The sequence below is a fragment of the Saccostrea echinata genome, unplaced genomic scaffold (assembly GCF_033153115.1).
Source record: "Saccostrea echinata isolate AGI-Se365-2 ecotype Australia unplaced genomic scaffold, CSIRO_AGI_Sech_v1 ptg000034l, whole genome shotgun sequence".
Lineage (NCBI taxonomy): Eukaryota > Metazoa > Mollusca > Bivalvia > Ostreida > Ostreidae > Saccostrea > Saccostrea echinata.
In genome coordinates this window covers 3,208,781-3,232,814 of record NW_026889783.1, presented here as the reverse complement: position 1 = coordinate 3,232,814, position 24,034 = coordinate 3,208,781, and the positions used below count along the sequence as shown (strand labels likewise).

The 24,034-nt window shown below is 32.6% G+C and overlaps 1 protein-coding gene and 2 pseudogenes across 1 annotated transcript; all 3 read left to right on the top strand.

Moving 5' to 3' along the window:
• Positions 1–837: 837 nt before the first annotated feature.
• LOC133199691 (probable peptidoglycan muropeptide transporter SLC46) lies at positions 838–2,343 on the top strand. The gene has a single exon (XM_061335562.1). The coding sequence runs from the start codon at positions 838–840 to the stop codon at positions 2,341–2,343; it is 1,506 nt and encodes a 501-aa protein (XP_061191546.1).
• A 12,341-nt stretch (positions 2,344–14,684) lies between these two features.
• On the top strand, positions 14,685–16,221 carry LOC133199690 (lysosomal proton-coupled steroid conjugate and bile acid symporter SLC46A3-like; annotated as a pseudogene).
• Positions 16,222–21,202: 4,981 nt separating this feature from the next.
• Positions 21,203–22,192, top strand: LOC133199689 (lysosomal proton-coupled steroid conjugate and bile acid symporter SLC46A3-like; annotated as a pseudogene).
• The last annotated feature ends 1,842 nt before the right edge of the window (positions 22,193–24,034 follow it).

Here is a 24,034-nt window from a genome sequence, read left to right as displayed (position 1 = left end):
AATTGCTAACCGAGGCATAGGCGTTTAGAAGTCTGTTACATTGAGCCGTTTAATTCCGGGAGTGGAATTCTGGAACATTTACGTCACATTGGCTATTTGAAAAAGTATAAAATGAAGAATCTTAGTGAAAATATCACAGATCCGAAGACACTTTCTAAAGACGTTTCTGGTAAGATTCTTTTTCATATATTTAAGTTAATCTTTCAATTTAAAATTACAAATCAGTACATTTTTGCACAAATCAGAAATATAATGAAGGTTTTTGAATACCTTAATTGTTTTGTTTGCAAAAGTGTATTATTCGACAAATTATTTAACTACAGATGAATTGAAAATTTTGATTTGATATGAGAAAGAGAAAACAAAATAGATTGTAATAATTCTGGTAATTGATTCACAAAGAGTCAACAAAAATTACACCTTCCTTCCTAAGTACCTAACTTTAAGGGGGGTGTTTTTTGTTTTTTTTTAATTTTGATTTTTGTTTTTTTTTTTTTTATCATGCACCGAGATGTTGATCCCCCTAAATAAATTTAACTAAATTGGTTCACATTTGAATTTAATTTTTAACTAAGTGGTCGTATTTCTTCAATTTTCTTTATATTTCCATTTTATTTTTCTCAAATACATATTTTTGACCATGAGTCTCTGAAACAATAAATTCTCCAAATAGATTTAAGAAAATTACTGGTTGCTAGAGTATATTTTGCACATTAATACTAGCGTGTTTTTTTTTTGGGGGGGGGGGATAAAAAAACCCTCTTCTTTCATATCTTATTTTCTCTATACCCATATAGACAGTCCATCTACGAAGGAAAGAGGAGTCAATCAAGAAAAATGTTGTCGTGTGGATCGAGTATCATCGTTGTCTACATAGTTTTCTTTCTCTATAAAACTGGAGAGTCCATGTTGGATGCGACGACACTACCGTATTTGGTTCGTGCTGTATGCTATAAAATATTTAAGGATAATGAGAATAGCACAATGTGTATGAACTTAGACAAGAACCATGAACTGGAAGACATCATACAGAAACAATCTGGAAATTATCTGATTTATCATAGACTACTACAAAATATTCCAGCCATTGCAGTATCGTTATTCTGTGGGTCATACAGCGATCGATACGGCAGAAAAATCCCCACAGTGCTACCAAATCTGGGAACCATTTTTGCAGTGGTGTTATATTTTGCAAGCAACCTGGTTCCGGAGTACAGGATAGGTATTTTTCTCAGTGGTTCTGCTCTACAAGGATTGTTTGGAAATAGGTCTGTGATTACAATGGCAGTCTATGGCCTCGTATTCGATTTATCCAAGGAGAAAAACCGCACGAGGAATCTTGGACGATTGCTTGCTATGAACTTTTTTGGTCTAACATTGGGAGCGCTGTTTTCTGGTGTATTTCAAGATGTTCTTGACATTAATTCCGCCTTTGCGTCGATTTTGGTGCTTCATGGGACCGCGATCCTCTTAACAATTGTTCTAGTTCCTGGAACCAAGGAAAAGAAAGATTCAATGGCTAAAAATAATAAAGAGGGAGCCGAGGAAGCAAGCTATGCTTTATGTGATTTGTTCCGCCCTTCAAACGTTAAGGAGACTATAGCAGTAATGTTTAAGTCGCGTTCAGAGAACAAAAGAATCATTCTCATTATATTATTCATTATGTCCGTGGTGAATCAAACATGTAGAGCTGGAGAGGTAGATGTTAAATTTTTATTTGTAACGAGAAGTCCCTTAAGCTGGCCAAAGTCTTGGTATGGGTATCTCCTGTCATCTGATTACGCAACAATGGGGTTTGGATTACTTTTGATCATGCCTTTGCTCTGCAATAAGTTAGAGCTTTCAGATGTCACAATCATGATGCTTGCTATTGGTTCTCAAATCGCTAGACTAATATTTATGGGTGTCAGTGATGAATTATGGACGATTGTTGTCTCTGTTGTGGTTGGTGTCTTGACTGGTGTGGTTTCCTCCGCCCTGCGCTCCATGATTGGTAAGGCTGTGCACGTGGAGGAGGCGGGGAAGATTTTCTCTCTCGTGTCATGCGGAGAAACATTATCCAAATTCTTAGGCCCTTTAGTATTTGTCAATATATACAATGCTACAGCTGACATATTCCCTGGTATATCCTTTTTGGTAGAGGTATCCATCTTTGTAATTATGTTAGTGGTATTAGGGGCTATGTTTAAACAGTTGCGAGCCCTTCATAACTTGCTGACCAACATCACTGTCCACGTCGTTTCCAAAAGTGATCAGAGACAATCAATAACTAATGATAAGCAGGACATTCCACCACAGTCTAACTTTCCATCACAGGAGGACAAGAAAGAGTTATATATATAAAAACCAATGTTCGGAAATGCAACAAGGAATCATATATATGTAATAACTAATGTTCTGGGGGGGGGGGGATGCAAAGACGAAATAGTGAATATTTTGTTATGCATTGGTAAATCTGTTTGTGTGTATGTATGTATGTGACAATGTATGATATATATTTAGATATATTTTGGTTTAGTGTTGCGTGTAATAGAGTGTTAAGTCATAAAATTGTCTTGCTTCTCTACAGCTATATTTCGTTTTACTTTATTTATTATAACTATTAATTATCAATGTTGCAGTGCCTGTTTTTTAAACCTTGTGGACCCCTGATGGAAAATAAATATTATTATATTGTCTGTTGTTTGTCATCAAGAATTTGCACTGCATTGCATTGAATTTACATTGCAGGTTTTCATCCAAACCACAATGCGAAAAAAGACACAATAATGCAGAATTATTTAAGCTCCAAGTTCCAGTATTATTCCGAAAATATTCAGTGTTACAGAATTTATGTATATATGCGATTAAAATTTCTTCGGATACCTTTTTTAAAAACAAGCAAGCAATATAGACAATAGAATTCTTGTTTATTTTCGAACTGTGAAACACAAAGAGATGCTGTTTCGATTTAGTTTTAATAAATGATTTCTTTATTTTTTGATAATTGTGTCCATTTGCAAAAATATATAGCATATCAACCTAAAAAATAGTTAGTTATTAAAACTGTTGTTTATCTGTATCATTTCCAACCCGAGGAAAAGACTCCCCTAAGCTCAGACTGCTAAATAATTTAAGCATCAATTCCTTGCTAAAGGTGTCAAACTCTTTTTTGGAAAGGCCTGCCCTAAAGGACACCTTGACCAAAATTCTTTAAAATGAGACTTAAATCAACAAAATTAAAAAGATTTACAAATCTATACTTTGGACTTTGAATTGATATTTTGTTTTTATAAAATATTTTTCAATTTTTAAATGAGTCCTCCCCAGAGACATACAGACGTATGTTTTCTTCTGAGCCAAAGTTATGATGATTCATGTACGTTCATGTTTACTTACAGAATCTCAAAGAAAAAGATAATAAAATATTTACATTTGCTGATGTTTTTCCTTATGTGACAATACTAATTAAATTGACATTCAATTTCAATGACATGCAGTTGATCACATGATTAGAGTTTCTTGTGTTTGGAAAGCAAACCACGAACCATTTAGAAAGTTCCGATTGTGACGTTATATGACGTCGTAGGTTCGTTATGTTGCATTGCCATAACAAAGTCTAAATAGTGCCTATTTTTTCTTGTAACACGAACAAAAGTAAAATATAAGAAATAAGATATTTTTTAGAGTTTCATTGGGATATGACATGAAGTCGGTACGTGATCAAATCTACTATAACGCCCTTTGGGCGTTATAGAATTTAATCACGTGACCGACTTCATATCATATCCCAATGAAACTCTAAAAATGATATTTTATTTCTTAAATGAATGGAAAATGCTTATGCCCTTTCAGACATCGAAAACTCTAGCTATGGTATAAAATTATATATAGGTACTTTCATTGCAGAGGCCTGCTGGATTTAGAGTTTATAGGCAACCTAATGAAATGCACTCAGGAGGTTTGGTTTTACGGCGGTAGTGTTTTGATGTGTTCAGTGGAATTCTATGTGGGCAGGTCAGTTTGGTTTGTATCCAGCAGAAGTACAGCATAGCATAATTAAACAGGACACAATAGAGCATAGGATTATGAGTCTTTGCACAATTGAAAATAGTGCAAGAGATAATAAAGATTATTCAATGACCACAATATGTTCAAACCTTTATAAGTCTTATGTGCACAAATATGACACATTGAAAAAAAAAAGAGGGAATTTGTTTGAATAATTACAATAACACCGTTTGAATTAACTTGCATGATTTAGCCATGATGAGATACACAATTAATAAAGGAGCGGATATAAATATACGGTTTTAACAGTAGCCAAATTTTGTTAATGTTCCTAATTGTTGTGGCCTGAAACTGACAGTCCTGAAAACCATAGTTATGCTAGCCTGCACTTTATAAACATATGCAAAATAATTTGAATATCACTTTTCCATTGTATACTTGTGAAAAAAGGGCAAGATGAAAAAGCCTGTCATCACAGTTTGCATTTTAATTTGTTAATTTGTGCTCAGAATATCTTTTACTTTGAAAACTGTTACAATTAGGTAAGGTTATCAAAATTTAACCTTTGTTAAAACTGTTTCTACAAAAAAGGTAGTCCGATCCTAGCTCAGGTTCTGCAAATCTGGCATTGAATAATTTAAAATGCTCACAAAAATGTCTCTGAATTCTCAAAGTAATGTGTATTTACCCACAGTAATTCTTCATAGTGCCGATATACAGCATATTTTTGACATTTAAAAGGTAAGCCTATGCTAATTAGCATGTGCACTGTTTGTCATAAGACATTATGAAGAATACCAGCATTACAATCCACTTGACCTTGACCTTTGACCTACTTTTGCAAAAAATACCCCGGGCAGTTTAGTTTAACTAATGACTTTTGAATTTTGAGAGGACGGATTTTAATAATTAGCTTTTATACATGTTTATAAGCTCATGATACTGTACTTTGAGACTTTGATATTCAGTTACCACACAAACTTTTATTTAAATACTATGAAAATCGGTAAAAAAAAAATCGGTATGTAATAAAGAGTTTAAGGAACAACAGCATACTAGCTTATTGTCTTTTGCATTTGGTTAGACTGCTTATGAATTGTTTTTCAACACCGTGAGAATGTAATGCAACTAAGATGTTAATGTGTTTGACTTAGATTTGCTTTACTTTTCAATTTTTTGAGAGCCCAAAACTTTATCATAATGAAACCTTAGTGCAAATAAATTTTCAAAAATTTATCAATTGACTTAACTTCTACTGATAATCATCAATTCAAAATTGATTAAAAACTACTGCCATTTTTTTTCCTATATTGCTGTTAAATTTTCTCAGAATAATAACAAGAAAACTTAATCTTTATAACGAGATAACTAATTCATTATAACGAGATACGAACTCTTTATATAACGAGATAACCAACTCGTTAAAACGAGGTATCTAATTCGTTTTCATGAGAAAATTAACTCGTTTTAAAGAGATACTAATTCATTATGATGAATTAGTTTACTCTTTATAACGATTTTTTTTTCACTTTATCAGAAGTGAGCCTATCCGGCTTTCGTAGATTATGTATTTTGAATATTAAATGTATTTTCTTGTTTAAGCTTATTCATCAAGACTTTCCTACAATTTACAGTGCTGAGGCTGTGTTCCTTCTGCCCTTCTTCCTATGGTGTGACAGAAGGCATGAAATTCGTTATCATTTCTAACAAAGTTCCTACAAGGAAAGTTTTCGGAAAACTGTGCTTAATATTATGATTTATAGGACATAATTGTGAAACTTTGAATGAAATATTAAAATATATGCTAAACGTATTCATTTTACTTATATTAACATGAATTTAGTTGTTATTTTCATGATTTTTGAAGAAAGTTTAATTGTATATTATATACAGGTCCTTTTAACAGATTTATTGTACATCTATTGATGTCATGGGACCATTAAAGCTCAATTTATGGCGGTTTAATGCATGATAAATGTCAAGTTAATGCTTCCACACACTAAAACACAATTTTACTTTAATGCATGTATCCGGTAAATGAACATGATATTTGCTGATCAGGTCGGATTGAATTAATGGCGTATAACCATTGAATCCCTTAACATTTCTTATCTAAAACTGTTTTAATCGACAACATCTGTCAAAATATAAGATACAATATTTTGCATACCTTTTGTTTTGGAGTATTCAAGACCTAGTTACATTCTCTGATTTGATTACCTGTGGTATACCATGCGCTTATGTAAGGTAAACTGTAAAAAAAAATAAACAAAACAAATCGGTCTCTTATTTTTAAAAATCCATAATTTGGCAAAAGTTTCACATATTAAGCACAATTGTCGGAAAACTTTCCCCGTAGGAACTTTGCCTCAGCACTGTAAATTGTAGGAAGATTTAAGGTCTTGATGAATAAGCTTAAACAAGGAAATACATTTAATATTCAAAATACAAAATCTAGGAAAGCCGGATAGGCTCACTTCTGACAAATTGTTTACGCGTATCTACTTAGTAAGTTTTTGATTGTTTCTTCCTACTGTAATTTCTCCCTGTGACTATCATTTCAAAAAATGTGTAAAATAAAATTTTAAAAAAACCCACACACTTCTAAAAATTCTAAATACCTGAATACAACAAATTTGAACAAACTAGTCCGTTTCTTACTCGTAGATTAAAATGAACGACTTGCTTCCATGAATATAAAATTATAAGAATGTTTTCAAAACTAAAACAGTAAACGACTGTAAGTAAAGATTTTAAGTTGAGTATTCTGTGAATTACAATGCTAAAGTAGAGTAACTTTTAAAAAAGATAATCTTTCTCGTAATTATCAATTCATACAGCTAATTACATAATTAATATCGATAACATACTCCTCTTTCATTTAAAAAGAGATTAATTAGTAAATTTTATGCATCGGTAGTTGTCACAGCGAAGCTTTTAGAAAAGTACAAATTATAATATAGGATATAAAAACACATACAATGAAATGCCAATATAAAATGTACGTACATCCTAGATATCGAAAAGTAACAAAATAGCTTGTAGTACAAAATTTGGTTCTAGATGGTACGAATATCGATAACAGAAGTTTTTATCACGCCGCTCAGAAATCAGACATGTTTAGTAAGAAACCTATGCTGGGCTTTTTAAACTGAAACCAACCCATTTCATTCAAATTTTTATCTACTAATATACACGTTAATCTGACAATGTGACAAATAGGTAATCATCGTGCATTTATCATAGCAATCAGATTTTCATTCACTATTCGCAATTCAAGTGAATTGTGATATAGAGGCCGTTCAATATTTTTTAAATAAGACAATGCCACAAGCATTGTTCAAAGTAACCTAGGCCAACTTTAAAATAATGTTTGCTTGCTCTCTCCCGACTCAGTATGAAAAAAAATTTGGGTAGGTAGGTAGTTGCGAACATATTTTTTCCAAAAAAAAATTCAATATCAATGCTTAATTTTTGAAAAAAAAATTTACGAACTGCATTAAAAAATGTTTTCTGGAGGTTAAAATATGTTTTGAGTGGGGCTATTTTTAGCCAGTCCGTCGGGGGAGAGGGCAGCCAAACAATTTTTCAAAAGTTGACCTTACCTAGGGGTCTAAAAAAATTGAGGGTTAACTGCTGGAAAAAATGTTGATGTGCCATTATTAGTGTTGGAGATCCACCACTCAAGATGTTAAGCCTACTGTATTATACGAAGTCAATAAACACTCCACCTCGGAGTCAATAAACATCGAGCTGAGAGACATCGAAGTCCCTACCCCGAGGTAATACCACAAAAATTAAGCAAATTTAAGACATTGTGTAATATTCTGTGTGACTCTGGGCATTCATTAATATATGTCATATACAGTAATGAATCCTGTATGTTGATACAACTTAAAACAACATTACATTATATTAATAAGGTCATCTTGTATTATTCATTGAATTCGAAATTGTTGATTGTTGATTATGAAATTCAGTGAATTATGCGTTTTTTGAAATGAAGAAATTTCAAAAGATCATATTTTGGGGTCGAGAAACACAGGCCACTACCAAGCTTATAATAGTAATGATATCTTTCAATAATACCACATTAATCATGCATTTAACAAAGGTTTACAAATGCCAGAATTTAATTTTCATGTATTTCTTTTATTATCAAAAATAAAATAATAAAAGTATATATCATTTGAAAGCTTGTTAGATTTATTATTTAATTATCCTAATTTAAACTTTAATTAATAACTTATTTAAAAATCATTTAAATATTATTGAACATTTAAGTGCATAAGTATTTTATAAATCAACTTTTTTGTATTTAACCCCTCAAAGTGGTCATTTTGCCTCAAGGTAGATTAAAGATTGAACTTCAAAACTGTATCTCAGATTTTTGATAAATCTTTTTATTCAAAAGTTAATGTTACCAATTTATTAGCCTAATTTAACATTTCCCTCAATAATTCCAAAACTAAGCTAGATATAAAAAATCTGAGATACGGTTTTGTGAACACATATTTGAGAAGCAACCCTTCCAATTTTTAGAGAAAATGGTCAATAAATAAAGGAGCTGGATCCTTTGAAATAATACCACAAACTGTCTCATCTTACTTTACAATAGAGGGGATAAACCCATTACACAACAAAATCTGCCAAAGCTAGAAATATATGACACCTTGGAGATTCAGCTTTGGATACCTGTCACTTAGCCATATTTTCCATGCATATTCACAAGAATGGGAGGTTCATTTCTGTATTTAGATGCTTTGAATTAAGTAAAATAGGTTCAATTCTGAATCAGAAAGATTTCGCGGCAAAATGGCAAGAGCTAAGCTCCGCCTCCTATTTTATGGTCATCAGTGATCTGTTAGATCCCCTTCTCTAAATCTAGAATCCCTGTAGTTTAATTAATGATAACCTCTGTGTGGCTAGTGAATAATTCCCCAAGTGGTCACAGTGATTTATTGCTTCTTTCATGAGCAGGCAGTCACAGATCAAATCAGAAGCTTCAATAACAGAACATTCACATGTGGTAGTGTTTATGTTTCATTATTGTTCAATAATTAGAAAATCATTTCATAATTACCAAGAATTTTAAATGCATTATAAAGCAGAGATTAACTTCTTTTTCTTAGCCAAAAATCTCAAAATTGTTGAAAATATTGAAAAAAGTCTTTGGTGTATCCTTAAAAAAAATTAAAAAGAGGGGTCCGGTCATACTCGCCGTGAGCCCTATGTATTGATCAGGTAATCTGAGTACTCCGAAGTCAATTAAGTAATGACCTAACAAATTGTTTCAAACATGTCAGACAAAATACGACCCAATGCTAGGTTGTATTTACAAACAAGGTTTTTAGTTATAACACCAAATTATATATTTATTAATCAAATTTGTCGGAAGACAATTGTGTCATTTTTGCCAACAAGGTCATTATATCGACAATAGCATTTTAAACATAAGACTTTAATCGGGGTTTTTGAAATCCCTGTAACCTCAACTTATCTGTCAGTAGCCTGCCTCGGATTAGAAATTGATCGTACTCAGAGCATGCTTTTGATTATCGAATAAGCTGGGAGACGGAAACCCCGTAAGCAGTTGATAGCGGGATATTACTAAATAAATAAGGAAAGTCGACGATGGAAAAACTGGTTATCTCGTTTGTCGCACAAGTTTTTAGTTAGTCTTTATCGTCTATAGTCACTAAAATATCCAAATATGAAGTAGATGTGGCAGACTCTGTGGTGTCTTTTATTTCAAGTTCACTGGGATATATTGAGTTGATATATAAATGGCAATAACTATTGTTAATTGATAAAACAGCTTCAATATATCTGAATGCCGAGTTGAAGGCCACAGCAAGTATTTTCTTCCTCTCGTGTAGAAGTTTTTGAATAAATTGTGCTTCATAGGAATATAAAAACAAGTCAGCTAATAAAAAAACCCACAATTTATCGTGCCTATCGGAATTCCAACAGTTTGTTGGTAGACTTGGTTTCCAAAGACTACATAAATGCTTTCAATGAGGAGCTCTAGTATCCTTTTAATACCAACTTCAGAGTACTTTTGTATAGAGTCAGAGTGATTTTAACAAAGATATTTTGTTGATGACCAATTACAAGATATGAAAATGTCCGAGTTCCATTTTTATTTAAGTAGCAGTTGTCAATGATAATGAAAAACCTAGTTTATAATATATTATGAGGAATGGTTGTATAAATTTAAGAAAATTGTACGTTTTGATGTTACTGACTTTTGAAATATTTGGTGATTTTAAATTTTCTAAAAGTTTTTTGGAGTTTTGAGAATCCACATTCTATTTACTCCACTTCTAGGATATGCTGTAGCACAATATGTTTGAAGTGTTTCCTTTACATGCAGTTAATATCTTTGTGAGGAGTAAAGAGAGGGGGTTTGTAGAGCATTTACTGGATCTGGCAATATGTCTTTGTAAGGATTTTTATAAAGTTTAGGAATCCAGTATAGGTAGGATAGATGGAAGTCTCGGTTGACTGGAATGTGAAAAGTATTAAACCCCGAAATATGATTTTAAAGATTTTCATCTTTAGAAAGTGAACTCTGAGTATAAGTTGGTTTTCCAGACGTAGAATTAAAACCAAACTCTTGTAAAATACAGTTTTAATAATGAGCTCCACAAACAAAGACGATTTTGTTACAAGCCTTGTCTGCTGGAACCATAACATACTGTTCATGTAGTCCTTCTAACTCTTTTATCACCTCCGATTTAGTGAAAACGGAAGCACATTTTTGATATTAAACAGAAAAGTACCTTGTATATTCACATTATTTATTAATTTTACATCAATGGTATTAAATTCAAGAAATTTTAAGCTTCGAAATCTTAAAAAAAAAGTTCTAGAGTACACTTTCTTAAGTATGTATTTACTATAGTTAACTACAGTTAACTATAGTAAACTATATATAATATATAGGGTGTAATCGATTGACAAAAGATTTTAACTCCTCCTAGGCACTCAGTTTCACCTCTGGTGCTTTAAAGGATTCCGGGGGGGTTTTCTGTTCATGATTCGCATTGTTTACAGGACTTATGCGTTTGATTATTGGTCGTTATGATCACTTTTTCAATTATATACTGTGACGTATTTTCAATACGCGTATTAGTCAGGACTCGCCACATTTCTTGCACATTATTAAAAAATTAGAACAATTTGTATTTTCAGAAACGGGACAATGTAACTAATAAAAGTGCAGGTTATACCATAGGTTTTAGAGAGAGCATTTATGAAAGGTTAAAGGAAGTGTTATTATGTCTTTAATTTCGACGTCAAGACAAAATGTATGGAGTACAGTATATTGGTACAAGGTGGCACAAATGTAGCTCAAAACAGCTTTAGATCACGTTCGATTCAAAGATTATAGCGGTGTACTTTAAACTCGACTCAATCTGAAGAAGACCGAACTATCGGATGCATGCAATCTATTTATTTTTTTACCTTGTGGAAGCTTTTACTTTACATTCATAGCGTCAGCACCAACCGCCATAAATTGATCTTTACAGAACACGAATCTTCCTATGTCATGTATAGGTTTAAAAATAAATCTGTTAAATAAATATCCAAAAACTTCAGTTTTTCGTGTACGTTTATAATTTCTTTATCAGATGTAGTGCAATATAACATTTGTTTTTTCCCGTAACATTTAGATACTGATTAAGACATGGACTACCTTTCTGTATGAGACTCAAACAAAGCATAACTCATAAAAGCCCAAAGAATAAAATTTTTATCTTGGGAAGAGGGGACATCCATGTAAGTTTCTTATAATGAATATATTTATTTTAATATGACCAAATGTGTGTGAAAATTAGTTAGAGTATTATAAAAACTTTATTTTGTGTGTAAATCATATGATATGTAAAAAATTAATTCCCTTAACCTCCATTTTTACTTGTAAAGTTAAAATTACGACAATAAAATTTTTTCTTAGTCTGTCCCTCACTATTCTGAATTTTTTTTTTATAAAACTTGTTCGTTACATGAGTTATTCAATATCAGGATGTCCCATCAAGAATAATTTTTAATAAAATATAAAAAAAATTCTTAGTTTCAAAGTGATGAAGTTCATATTATTCAAACATTTTTCATATATTTTAGAGGACTACTGCACCTCCACTACACTCATGACTTCATCGTCAAGAAAGGGCTAGCAAAACTCGCTCTGTCGTCTCTCAAAAGCTTAATGTAATCAACTGTGCCATATGCCTTTCAAAAGTTTTTATAGATACGATAAAAGCATGATAAGCAAACCTGGCTTCTAACATTAAGATTTATGATAAAATGATATTGAAACACTATTCCAGGCTATACTGTATACTGAAAAATATACAGTATTTTTTAAGAAGAAAATCACGCTTCTGAAAGTTCCATAGTTTGCAAAAAATGTAACTAAAGATAACAAAATTTGTATAAGCTTTCAGCATTCAAAGTGACAAGGGGAAATGTTACAAGAATGGGGTCATTTAAGTGAATGATATATATTATAGAAAAGGTCAAAGGGTAGGGAATTTCAGGGCTGTTTTAGTAATTTTTGTTTGTAAAGGGGGTATTGTGGTGGTTTTTTCGCTTTTCCTTTTCATAAAAGTGTCTAAATGTTATCGAGAATTTAAAAAAAAAGTTGGTTTACAAAATCAAAAGATGATAGTTATATTATACCCGGTTTTACTGTATTATAAAGAAATAATTTCGTTTTAAAAATGGTGTGAGTGGAGACCGGTCCTTCGGATGAAACCGTATAAACCGAGGTCCTGTGTCGCAGTAAATGCTGACAAAAAAAAATCCCTCACTGTTCAAAGGCCGTAAATGCCAAGTACAGGTCTTTATTTGCATATCTCCACCTGCGAGTGGTGACGTCTCAATATGAGCGAAAAATTCTCGAAGGGACGTTAAACAACCAACCAAACAAGCAAAACAAATATTTTTAAAAATGCCACAGCCGATAGCATTCTTTTATTTTACTGTAATGGCCATAACGACATGCATCTATAATTGAACTCCTTTAAGCATTTTTCATACTTAGATAGAACGGATTCTTAGTACCACAACATAGTTTAGCTGAGGAGAAAAATTTAAGAATAAAATGTATGGTCATGTACATGTATTGTGATAGCACATATATGCTGGCAAGTAATTTTGTACGCCTTTTCTGTTTTATTATGAAATAGTTAAAAAACAAACAAGTAAACAAATTGTTTCACATAATAACACTTTATTGAAGCAGCATATATGTGAATAATTATTTTCTTATTAAATATAAAATGTTTTTAAAAATGAAACAAAAGAAATAATATTTAAAAATAAGTGAAATAATAAAAGAAATAATATTTTAAAATAAATTAAATAATAAAAGAAATAATATTTAAGAAACAAATAATAATTATGGTAAATATTATTGATATTTTACTGTTTTTTTTTTTAACATATCGGATCTAAAACAATATTTGAAAAGCATTGTTAATAATTAGCATAAAAATAAATCTACAAAAGTGACATTTATGCAAAAAATGTTTTCTTCAAACAACCCTTTAACATCAAATTGATCAATATGGATAATATTCAGCTTGAAAATATACATTTTTAAACAATTCATCTGCAAGCGGAAAATTACTGCATAAACAACAGCAAACCTTCTGTATACTCTTGATTAAGCTATAAAAAAGGAAGGGTTGAAGGAGGGATTCCAAATTCTCTGAAACAGCCAAAGGACCACATTGCAGTTTAGAATGTATAGATTTTTAGAATTACAATTAAAATAAAATCTTAACATTTTCTCCATCTTCTAGAAAATGACCTTTGTTTACCAAGTTGAAGCATGGGCTGTTCCAAGTCGGTCACATTTGATCAGTTTATTTCCGGGAATTGTATGTACGCCTGGTACAACTCGGTCACAATGGCCATTTGAAAAGGTATAAAATGAGGAATCCTGACTTTAGAAATTATAATAGACCCGAAAACCTGTAATCTAGACCAACGGTTGTTAGTTTCTGGTAAGATATATGTTCATGTATATAACAAGCGTTGTTTTGCTTTACATTTCACATTTGCTTACTCAAAATTATAATTTGAAAAATGAGTGTTTTTTGAGATGATTTTAAAAATAAAAATGCCATATGGAAGACGAATAGGACAAAAAAAAAATCAAATTATTCTTTTTTTAAATAAATAATATGCATAGATATTCTCTTTTTTTTTATACATAAGTGGTGAATATGACTTTTTATTTACATGACGACTACTCTAACTGTAAGAAAATCTATTTCTTTAATATGTAACACTCAACACACTATTCCTTTCATTTTAAGCTTTTAACTTAAATGTTGACGTTTTTATACTATAAGAACCATTTGCTTCAAAAAGAGTTATTTTACCAAAGAAAATAATGGTATCCAAATCCAGTTTAATTTCTATTTTAGTACTGTGAATATTAATTGTTTTCATTCCCCATTTTAATTGCCTTCAAAAATTGTAATATGATAACACATTTTTCGCTTAATTACTTTTGAGATTCCATATAAAAGCAAATCAGTTTTTCTTTTGAAAAAGACAACAAATTAGACACAATTTTCTCAGAGTTTTAGAGAATTCATTACATACGGTTTTTATCATAAACTATGTATATCATATATTTCTTCAGACGTCCTCAGGGAGAGGTAGAACTTTCAGGAACAATGTTGTCACGTGGATCGAGTATCATCGTTGTCTACATAGTTTTCTTTCTCTATAAGACTGGAGAGTCCATGTTGGATGCGACGACGCTACCATATTTGGTTCGTGCTGTATGCTATAAAATATTTAAGGATAGTGAAAATGACACAATGTGTATGAATTTAGATAAGAACCATGAACTGGAAGACAGTATCCAGAAACAATCTGGAAACTATCTGATTTACTACAGATTACTGCAAAATATTCCTGCCATTAATAGTATCGCTATTTTGTGGATCATACAGCGATCAGTATGGCAGAAAAATCCCCACTGTACTCCCAAATCTTGGAACCATGCTTGCCGTGATGTTATATTTTGCTAGTAATATGGTTCCAGAGTTTAGAATAGCTTTGGTTCTTGGTGGTTCTGCTCTACAAGGATTGTTTGGAAATAGGTCTGTGATTACAATGGCAGTCTATGGCCTCGTATTCGATTTATCTAAGGAGAAAAACCGCACGAGGAATCTTGGAAGATTGCTTGCTATGAACTTTTTTGGTCTAACATTGGGAGCGCTGTTTTCTGGTGTATTTCAAGATGTTCTTGACGTTAATGCTGCCTTTGCATCAATTTTGGTACTTCATGGAACAGCTATCGTCCTCACAATGACAATAACGACCAAAGCTAAGAAGAAAAATGACACAACTTTGAGAAATGATAAAAAAGATTTTCAAAATCCTACTTATTCATTGTGTGATTTGTTCCGACCTTCAAATATCAAAGAAACTCTTGGCGTGATGATAAAATCGCGTCCTGGGAACAAGAGGGCCATTCTCATTATATTATTCATTATGTCTGTAGTGAATCAGACTAGCAAAGCTGGAGAGATCGATGTCAAATTTTTATTCGTGACCAAAAGTCCATTAAGCTGGCCGAAGTCGTGGTATGGATATCTTCTGTCCTCTGACTATGCAGCTATGGGGTTTGGATTACTTCTGATCATGCCCTTGCTCTGTAGAAAGTTGAAACTTTCGGAAGTCACACTCATGATGTTTGGAATTTGTTCACAGATGGCTAGACTGATATTCATGGGAGTCAGCAGTGAATCGTGGACGGTTTTTGTATCCGTTGCTGCTGGAGTCTTGACTGGAGTAGTGACATCCGCACTTCGCTCCATGATCGGCAATGCCGTGCTTGTTGATGAGGCGGGAAAGATCTTTTCGCTAGTGTCTTGTGGAGAAACGTTGTCCAAATTTTTGGGTCCTTTGGTATTCGTTAATATATACAACGCTACCGCTCACATATTCCCTGGTTTATCTTTTTTGATACAAGTTTCCATCTTTGTGATTATGCTTATGGCTTTAGGGGCCATGTTTAAAGAATTGCGTACCCTTCATAACTCGCTTATTGATAAAACTGTGGAGGTTGTCACCGGAAGTGACCAGAGACAGGATATACCTAGAGATGAAAACAATACTAACGACATCAATATACAATGTATTATGCAACAATCTACCTTTCCGCCACAAGAAGACAACAATGTGTTACATATATGATTTTTTTTATAGTTATTATTATATTATATACTGATACACATAAGATATTATGAAAATACAATCAATATATCTACATTGTATTTTGGTGCATCTTATATATAAAAATGTGATAACATACTTTCTCATGTTTCTAAAAAAATTCATGCTGGGTTCTAAGAATATTTATATTTATTGTTTGATTGATAATTTGCACATGTGTACATATCCCTGTATAATATCGTCCAGTGGTTTCTTATTGATGTGTTTAAATGGGTTGAATTAAAAACTCTACTTTGTTTTTGTTTGCTTTTTTTCGTTTTGTTTTTGCTTCTCGTTGTTTAAATAAACTCCATTATATAATCTATTTGAAGGTTTACAAGTTTCTGTCAAAGACCCGCGGTATTTTTGTATCGGAACACAACTAGGCGAGGCAGAGTTATGATAAAATTTTAAAACACATGCTTTTAATGAATAAAGTTAACAAGGATTCAGACTGTTTTATCTCTACATTGACCTCTCTGATACATATTTTACCTCAACCTTTATACAAGTACAAAATTATCTTACTCAACTTTTGATTAGATTGATTAATTTGCTTATTTTTTTTTTAGGTGAAAGTTGTTGAACATGAACAGATAAATCATTTATGTTCTTATTCGTTTCACTCAAACGAATATAAAACATTTATGAAATAAACACAAACTCGTGAAAGTAGTATGAGATGCTCTCTGAAAGTGCAGTTTAATTATTCCATAAAATTATCTTTTTGTAATGACCGCATGAATGTCTCTCCAAATTCTACAAAATGGAAAATAATAAATTTACTACAAAGTATAAATCTACAATATTCAAAACGTAGCAGTGGGCGGGTGGGTGGGACTTAAAAGGCTGCACGAATCAGAGCCTTCGAATGGCTTTCCCTATACAAAATTTCTTTCAAGGTCCCTAATAGCTAGTGCTATGAATATTTATGTCATAATTCTAACCGCCAATAGATGACGAGAATAAACAAACACAAACACGTGATTGAGTAATTTAATAAATATGTTAATTTTCTTATTCGTTTCACTTAAATGAACATAAAACATTTATATAATAAACACAAACTCGTGAAGAAGGATGTGAAGCGCTCTTCAAAGTGCAATTTAATTATTTCGAAGATGAAGAAGATTAGAATACGAATATACTAGATGCCCATATTTTTTGTGACTGAAAGTTTTTCGGATTGATTTTCTTCGACATAGCCATCTTTAGCATTAATTGACCGCCGCCGCCCATTCTTCTTAAACAGCTGAAGCAGCTGCAGAGGTACCGCCACTGGATCTTAAACTGTGTACAGCAAATTCACACCAATCTTTTCAAGTGACTTCAATATGATTTCCAATGCCCTTGTATAAGAAATCGGACGAACATCCGATCTAAGTTAATAAGTATTGAATTTTTTTTATAAAATGACAGAGATCTAAACAAGTATTGAGAAGAATTTAATGCATGTCAGCGTTTGGCAATTTTAATAACTTTTCCAACATATTTACAGGACAGGTGTCTCAAAATGTTGTAGCAATACAAACTTTGTGACCAGTTTTATATACATCCAGGGCCCTCACACCAGTTTTTGGGACTGGGGCCGGGGCCGTAAAAATTGGGAAAATTAGCGACCTTTTGGGGAATTTTGGGAAAATCATAACTAGACATTATACATTAAATTCATGATATATTGAGTTTCTGGTGGTTGTTATCATCTAAATTTCTGTTTTGTAATATAGAGAAATATGAATTACAAGTTTAGTAACTACATATCTTACTAAATGTTCTTTAATAATTGGGGAAGGGACAGATTGGGAAAATCAACACATTCAATTGGGAAGAAAGGTACCTTTTAGCATTGGGAATGGGGATTTTGAACGGCCCCAAATATAGAGAATTGAGAGCCCTGACATCTGCCTTTCTTTTAACGATATTGATTTCTACACAAATAGTCTGTATGTAGATATCTAAACAACGAATGTTAACAATTTCTGTGAATCTCAAAAACCCTGCAAAGTCTAATAAACACATACACAATGTTATTAAATTATTTAAATTTTCATCCTCTCCAAATGTAGAAACCAGAGTCTTCAAATGTCCGTGCGTTACTGGCTTTTTGTTCACTGGCTTTGATGTCTCCCTAATTGCCCCTTCCTTGATAGTTTTTATCAGAGCAGAGTCACAAGGATCTATATAACCTGCTAGAGCCCAACTGATGGCATGTATTGCTGAGTGTATTTTGCCAGACGATTTATATTGCTTTGCTAGATGGATGATATACAGTGAAACTATTGCACCATCTGCAAAAGGTGTTAAAAGCGTACCTGTACTATTTTGTTGTATTCTCGGTCTTAGAGGTTATACACTATCGGGGTAGCTCAGACGCAAGTTCGATAGATGATGACCTTATAATCTGTAGTCAATTCTTGTCCATTTTCCCACTTTAAATATATCTGAAAAATGTGTTTATAAAGCAAATATTTAGCATCTACTTAAATTCAAATGACACAGTGCATGGTGTATCAGGACCTTAATCATCTGCAACACACCCTCTCTTATTTACCAGGACCATTGCAATACTTCATGTACATTTGCCACAGCTAAGCAGGAACTATTACTCAAGGTGTATCAGGACCTATACCATCTGCAATACACCATCATTAATTACAGATTCGTAGCATCTGAGCGTACCACAAGTATTCCAGAACCAAAATGAATAGAACCAAATAAACAGTTCTTGTTCTGAACTTGAATGATTATCTCCTTTGTATCTTTAAACAATAAGGCGCCTTTATACTTATAATAAAGATTTACATCAAATGACATTGGCCAAAAAAAAAAAAAAACAAAACAAAAAAAAAAAAAAAAAAAAAAAAAAACAAAAAAACCCAGCGGAGGGCCAGTTAGGAACTATCAGAATACTAAATGCTTTGCAATTCAGTAAATGATTTATAGTAGAAACCATGAAGGAACTAACCAATTGTTTTCGCTTACCCAATTCTGTGTAAAGCAATTTACACCTTCTAATTCAGGGTTCCAAAATGTGGTGTTAAGAGTGGCGAATCTATTAACAGAGAAAGGTCCGAATATAGAACTAACAAATTCAAAAACAAAAATCTTTTGTAACTTTTCAATCATCATGATCAAAAAATTTTCTGAGTAAATCTGCTTTTTCATTTTCTGATCTCGGAACACATTGAACATCAAGGAAAATTTTGTTTTCGGCACACACTTTGAAAATATTATATGCCAAAACTTGTAAGTGATCATATCATATCTAAGTTATCATAACTTTAAAAGGAAATATAGAGATAACGAACAGTAAACCAAGCTCAAAACTCCATTAAAACAATACAAATCTGGAGCAGAGCAAATACGGGCCAAAAATCAGAGCTGGGATCAGGTGCCATGGAGGATATTTTTTTTTGCGGAAATTTAATGCATCTTTATTACAATATGACATATTTGTAGAGAGAACAAAAGATACAGTTGCACAGGTTAAAGAAAAATACTCTAGAGAATAAGCAGTTAATAAGCAGATAAAATAGGATACAATAAAATGTGAACTAAGAGCTCTTAGAAATCGAAAGAATAAAGAATATCTACTAGAAACTAGAGGAACAAAATGTAAAATTGGAAACAGATCCCACTAAAGGAAATATCAACATACATAATAAAATAAAAGAAGAGTTAGCAATTATAAATAACAAACAAACAAACTATATTAAGATCCCAGGCCAGATAGAGTGAAGAGGGGAAAATACACATTTTTTATCCTTGGAAAAACAAGCTATAGAAATAAATTTATCTCTTCATTAAATATAAATGACAATATTATACAATGTAAAGATGAAATATTAGAGAAGGAGATGAAAAAAATGCTTTTAACGTCAGTATTTTTCAGTATAGAATACAAATCGTGAAAAGGGCAAAAACACTTACCCCTGAACACACAAGAGATGTGATTAGGTGCCTTGGAGGATTAAGCATCCACTGTAGCCTAGTCATACTCACCGGAGTCCTCTATATCCAAATATGAAACAGATGTGTCAGACTCTGTGGTATCTTTTATCTCTAGCTCACCGGGATATAACCGTATCGACATAAGAATGGAAATGACCATTGTTAATTGACAATACGTCGTCGATATATCTAAATGTCGAGTTGAATAAATTCTGCTTCATAAGAATAAAAGAAAGAGCACAGTAAGTATCTACGGAATTTCAACAGAGTGTTGGAAAACCTGGTCTCAAAAGACTACAAAGATTTAGTCAATGAGGAACTTCGAAATCTTAAAATTAATTAAAGTCAAATTGAAGACCACAAATGTTTCAACATATATTGATTGCGTATTGTTAAATGGAACCAGCAGATTATTCATTGCATTCGTCGAGAAAATATTTAGGATAACTAGCCACTATCCCCCCCCCCCTTCTTTCCAACCAGTTATACTTTCTTATATTGTAAACAACCTTAAATTCTTATATTTCAGTTTAATGTTCTGCTTGTGATGGCAACTATTTCACTTGTGTTCATTTTAATTGAGTTTTTTTATTTTTATTTCTTAAAGGCCTCCTATTTTGCCTTTTATAATATTTTATAATATTTCATCTGCGAGGGGGTTTTTTCATTGCAAAAATATTTAAAGTTGTTTCAGGTAATGTGTAGATAACATAAGGTTTCCCAATTTTTTAATTATCAATTTTATGATATTTATATGTGATTTCATAAGAAATGGCATTACTTCTATGGTCGTTATAATGATCGTGTTAGCAAATATGACCTTTCATAGTGTCGTATTTTGGCTGACGTGTTTTATACTTATTGTTAGACCTTGTTTTTACATTTATACTGAATTTGTCTTCCTGATCAATACATAGGGCTCACAGCGGGTGAGACCTGTCAACAGGGGATGCTTACTTCTCCTAGGCACCTGATCCCACCTCTGGAATTTTCAGGGGTTCCTTCTTCACAGATGTGTAATGTTTAAGCTGCCTTTGGGTCAGTTGTTGTTCTTCATGGAACTGCTATTCTCCTCACTACTTTCTCCGTTGTTGAAGTTATAGAGGAAAAGGACAAAGTGAAGGACAACGACACAGAGGACGGGGAGTCCGCATGTGCAGTATGTGAAGTAATACGTCCCTCATACATCAAGGAAACCTTAGCAGTAATATATAAATCGCGTTCTGGCAAGAAAAGAGTCATTATCATTGTACTATTTATTTTATCTGTGGTAATTCAAACATGCAAAGTAGGAGAAATGGACGTAAAACTGATGTTTGTTACCAGAAGCCCCTTGAGCTGGCCGACGTCATGGTACGGTTATCTCTTGGCTGTAGACTATGCCGTAATAGGAGTGTGTTTACTACTGTTTGTGCCTTTGTTTTCTAACCAGTTCAAGTTTCTAGATGTCACCATAATGATGCTTGGAATTGGATCTCAGATAGCTCATTTGACAATAGTGGGAGTCAGTGATAAATCGTGGATGGTTTTTGTGTCTGTTGCCGTTGGAGCGTTTAAAGGGATGATCATATCCGCTCTGCGCTCAATAATCAGTATAAGTGTCCATGCTGAGGAGGTGGGAAAGATGTTTTCTCTAGTCACATGCGGAGAGACGCTGTCTAAATTCCTAGGAACTTTATTATTTGTGAATATATATAGTACAACTGCTCACATTTTCCCCGGTATAGCGTTCTTGGTAGAAGCCGCTACCTTTTTTATCGTGTTAGTTATTTTAATTGCTATGCATAAGCATCTGCAAGGTCTTCATCAAATAATTCACGATCACACTGACCAAGTCACCCAAGGAAACGATCAAAACCAATCAACAGCAAAAGAAGAATCCAATACTCCTAAATTCTACATACAGTGTAGTAGTGTTTCGACACAACCCAACCATCAAGCATCCAAAGATGTCAGATCCAAAGATAAACCCTCAAATGACAATACCGTGCTCTATATCTAATCAACCAATAAAAAAAGTTCAGATTCAGTTTTTGTCATACAATTCCTAGCTCAGTCGGTTTACTATTAATACTTCAGTTTTTATCATTCAATACCTAACTCACAGGTCCCGATAAGAAGTGCATGTATTTACCTAGTCTCTGATATAGAAATTTATGATATTGCAATTCGTTTACGCTTCCAGATGCTTTTTTTTTAAATGTGCAGTTATACAAAAAGTACATGGGTTTGCTGAATTTTTTTTTCTTTTGAAGAAGAGATCACGATTTATATGTTACAGGTATGTAGCAACGGGGGGGGGGGGGGGTACTGAAATAACATGGAACCTACCCCCCACCCCACCCCACCCCCCACCCCCACGAAATAGGATTTTCGAGTTCGGACAATTTCCCCCCCCCCCTTTTTTTTTTTTTTTGCTTTTCAAGTTTTTTTTCAGGTAAGTTAATTTTTTTTTCTCTGGCTGCCCCCCATCCCACTTTCAAAAACGATGCTACGCCTCTGTGTTACACTTAAAAAAACCTCCCTTTTAAGCCACATCTTTACCCCGAAGTTATATAATTTGAACAAACTTGAATACACACTACCTGAAGATGCTAACGTATTGATTTGACTGATTGTGAACCTGCCTTTCTTGAGATAACGATTTTCCTATATATTACCATATCATTTTTTTTACTTTGAATTGTTGGCCTAGCTGCAATAATGTAACCTCTCCTTTTTTGGCGAGGAAAACAATTCCTAGGATCCCTTTAATGTTGCCGGTACAAGGGTAATTCACTCCTGAAAAGATTTTGAGACAAATCGTAAACAAGTGACTGTTATATTTACAAGTCTCACTTAAAAAGACATAAATTGATCCAGAAAACAATGAATAGTCCACATATATTTATTGTTTTTTTTCGTGTATGTCAATATCACATCTTGAATTGTTCGCAATGTTAACCATTATTTATCTACGATGTTTACTTATCAAGTCAGTCTTATTTCAAACGTAAGTATCAGAAAATCGCCCTAGGCCTGTCATGGCTGCTGAAAAAGAGTCTGAAAACGACTTGTATTTCACGCTATGTTAGTGTGTAAAGGGGTAGACTATTCATGATTAGGCAATAAAAAAGGGAATCTTTTCCTAAGGAGTTTTAACACAAAATTGATTTAATTTGTCTTAATTAATTAAGTCGCCAGTAGTTAGAACATGTTTGCAAAATCACAGAAATCTTATGGAAATTATATAGAAATAAAAAATTTCAAATAAAAGCCTGGAGTTCTATATAGTATAGATGCTAAATTCAAACAAAATTAATACCATTCAGGAGATCTATGACAATGGTGAAATGCATTCACGGTTTACTGATTACACAAAAAAACTACCTTAAGGATAGGAAACGGATTTCAAATTAAATTAGAAAACTCTGTATAAACTTTTGATGGCGCTTCATTTTTAATTTTGCTTCATTTTTTTGGGAGTGGTGGGGGTGGGAGGTTGGGGGTCCGACCAAAAACAAAGGAACAAACAATAAAATTAATTCAAAATTACCAGATATATGCAATTTTCTTTTTACTTTGTAAGTTTTTCATTGATTAATTTTCAAATTCTATTTTTACACGATGATAAAAATCCCCCAGGTTTTTTTTTTTTTTTTTTTTTTTTTTTTAATCAACAATACAGTAGCTAGTGTTAATTCCTAATTAACAAATCTTGATCTTCTGTCGCAGTGGTTATATGGAATATGGAATTTAAAATTGATTTATTAATTGACTTTGTTGAAATAATAATTTAAGACAAAACATAATTTAGGAAATAACAGCAAATAAAGATGTACAAAATTAAAAGCTATATTTGGAA

Coding starts and splice junctions, on each gene's coding strand:
- LOC133199691 (XM_061335562.1), top strand. CDS start 838: ATGTTGTCGTGTGGATCGAGTATCATCGTTGTCTACATAGTTTTCTTT.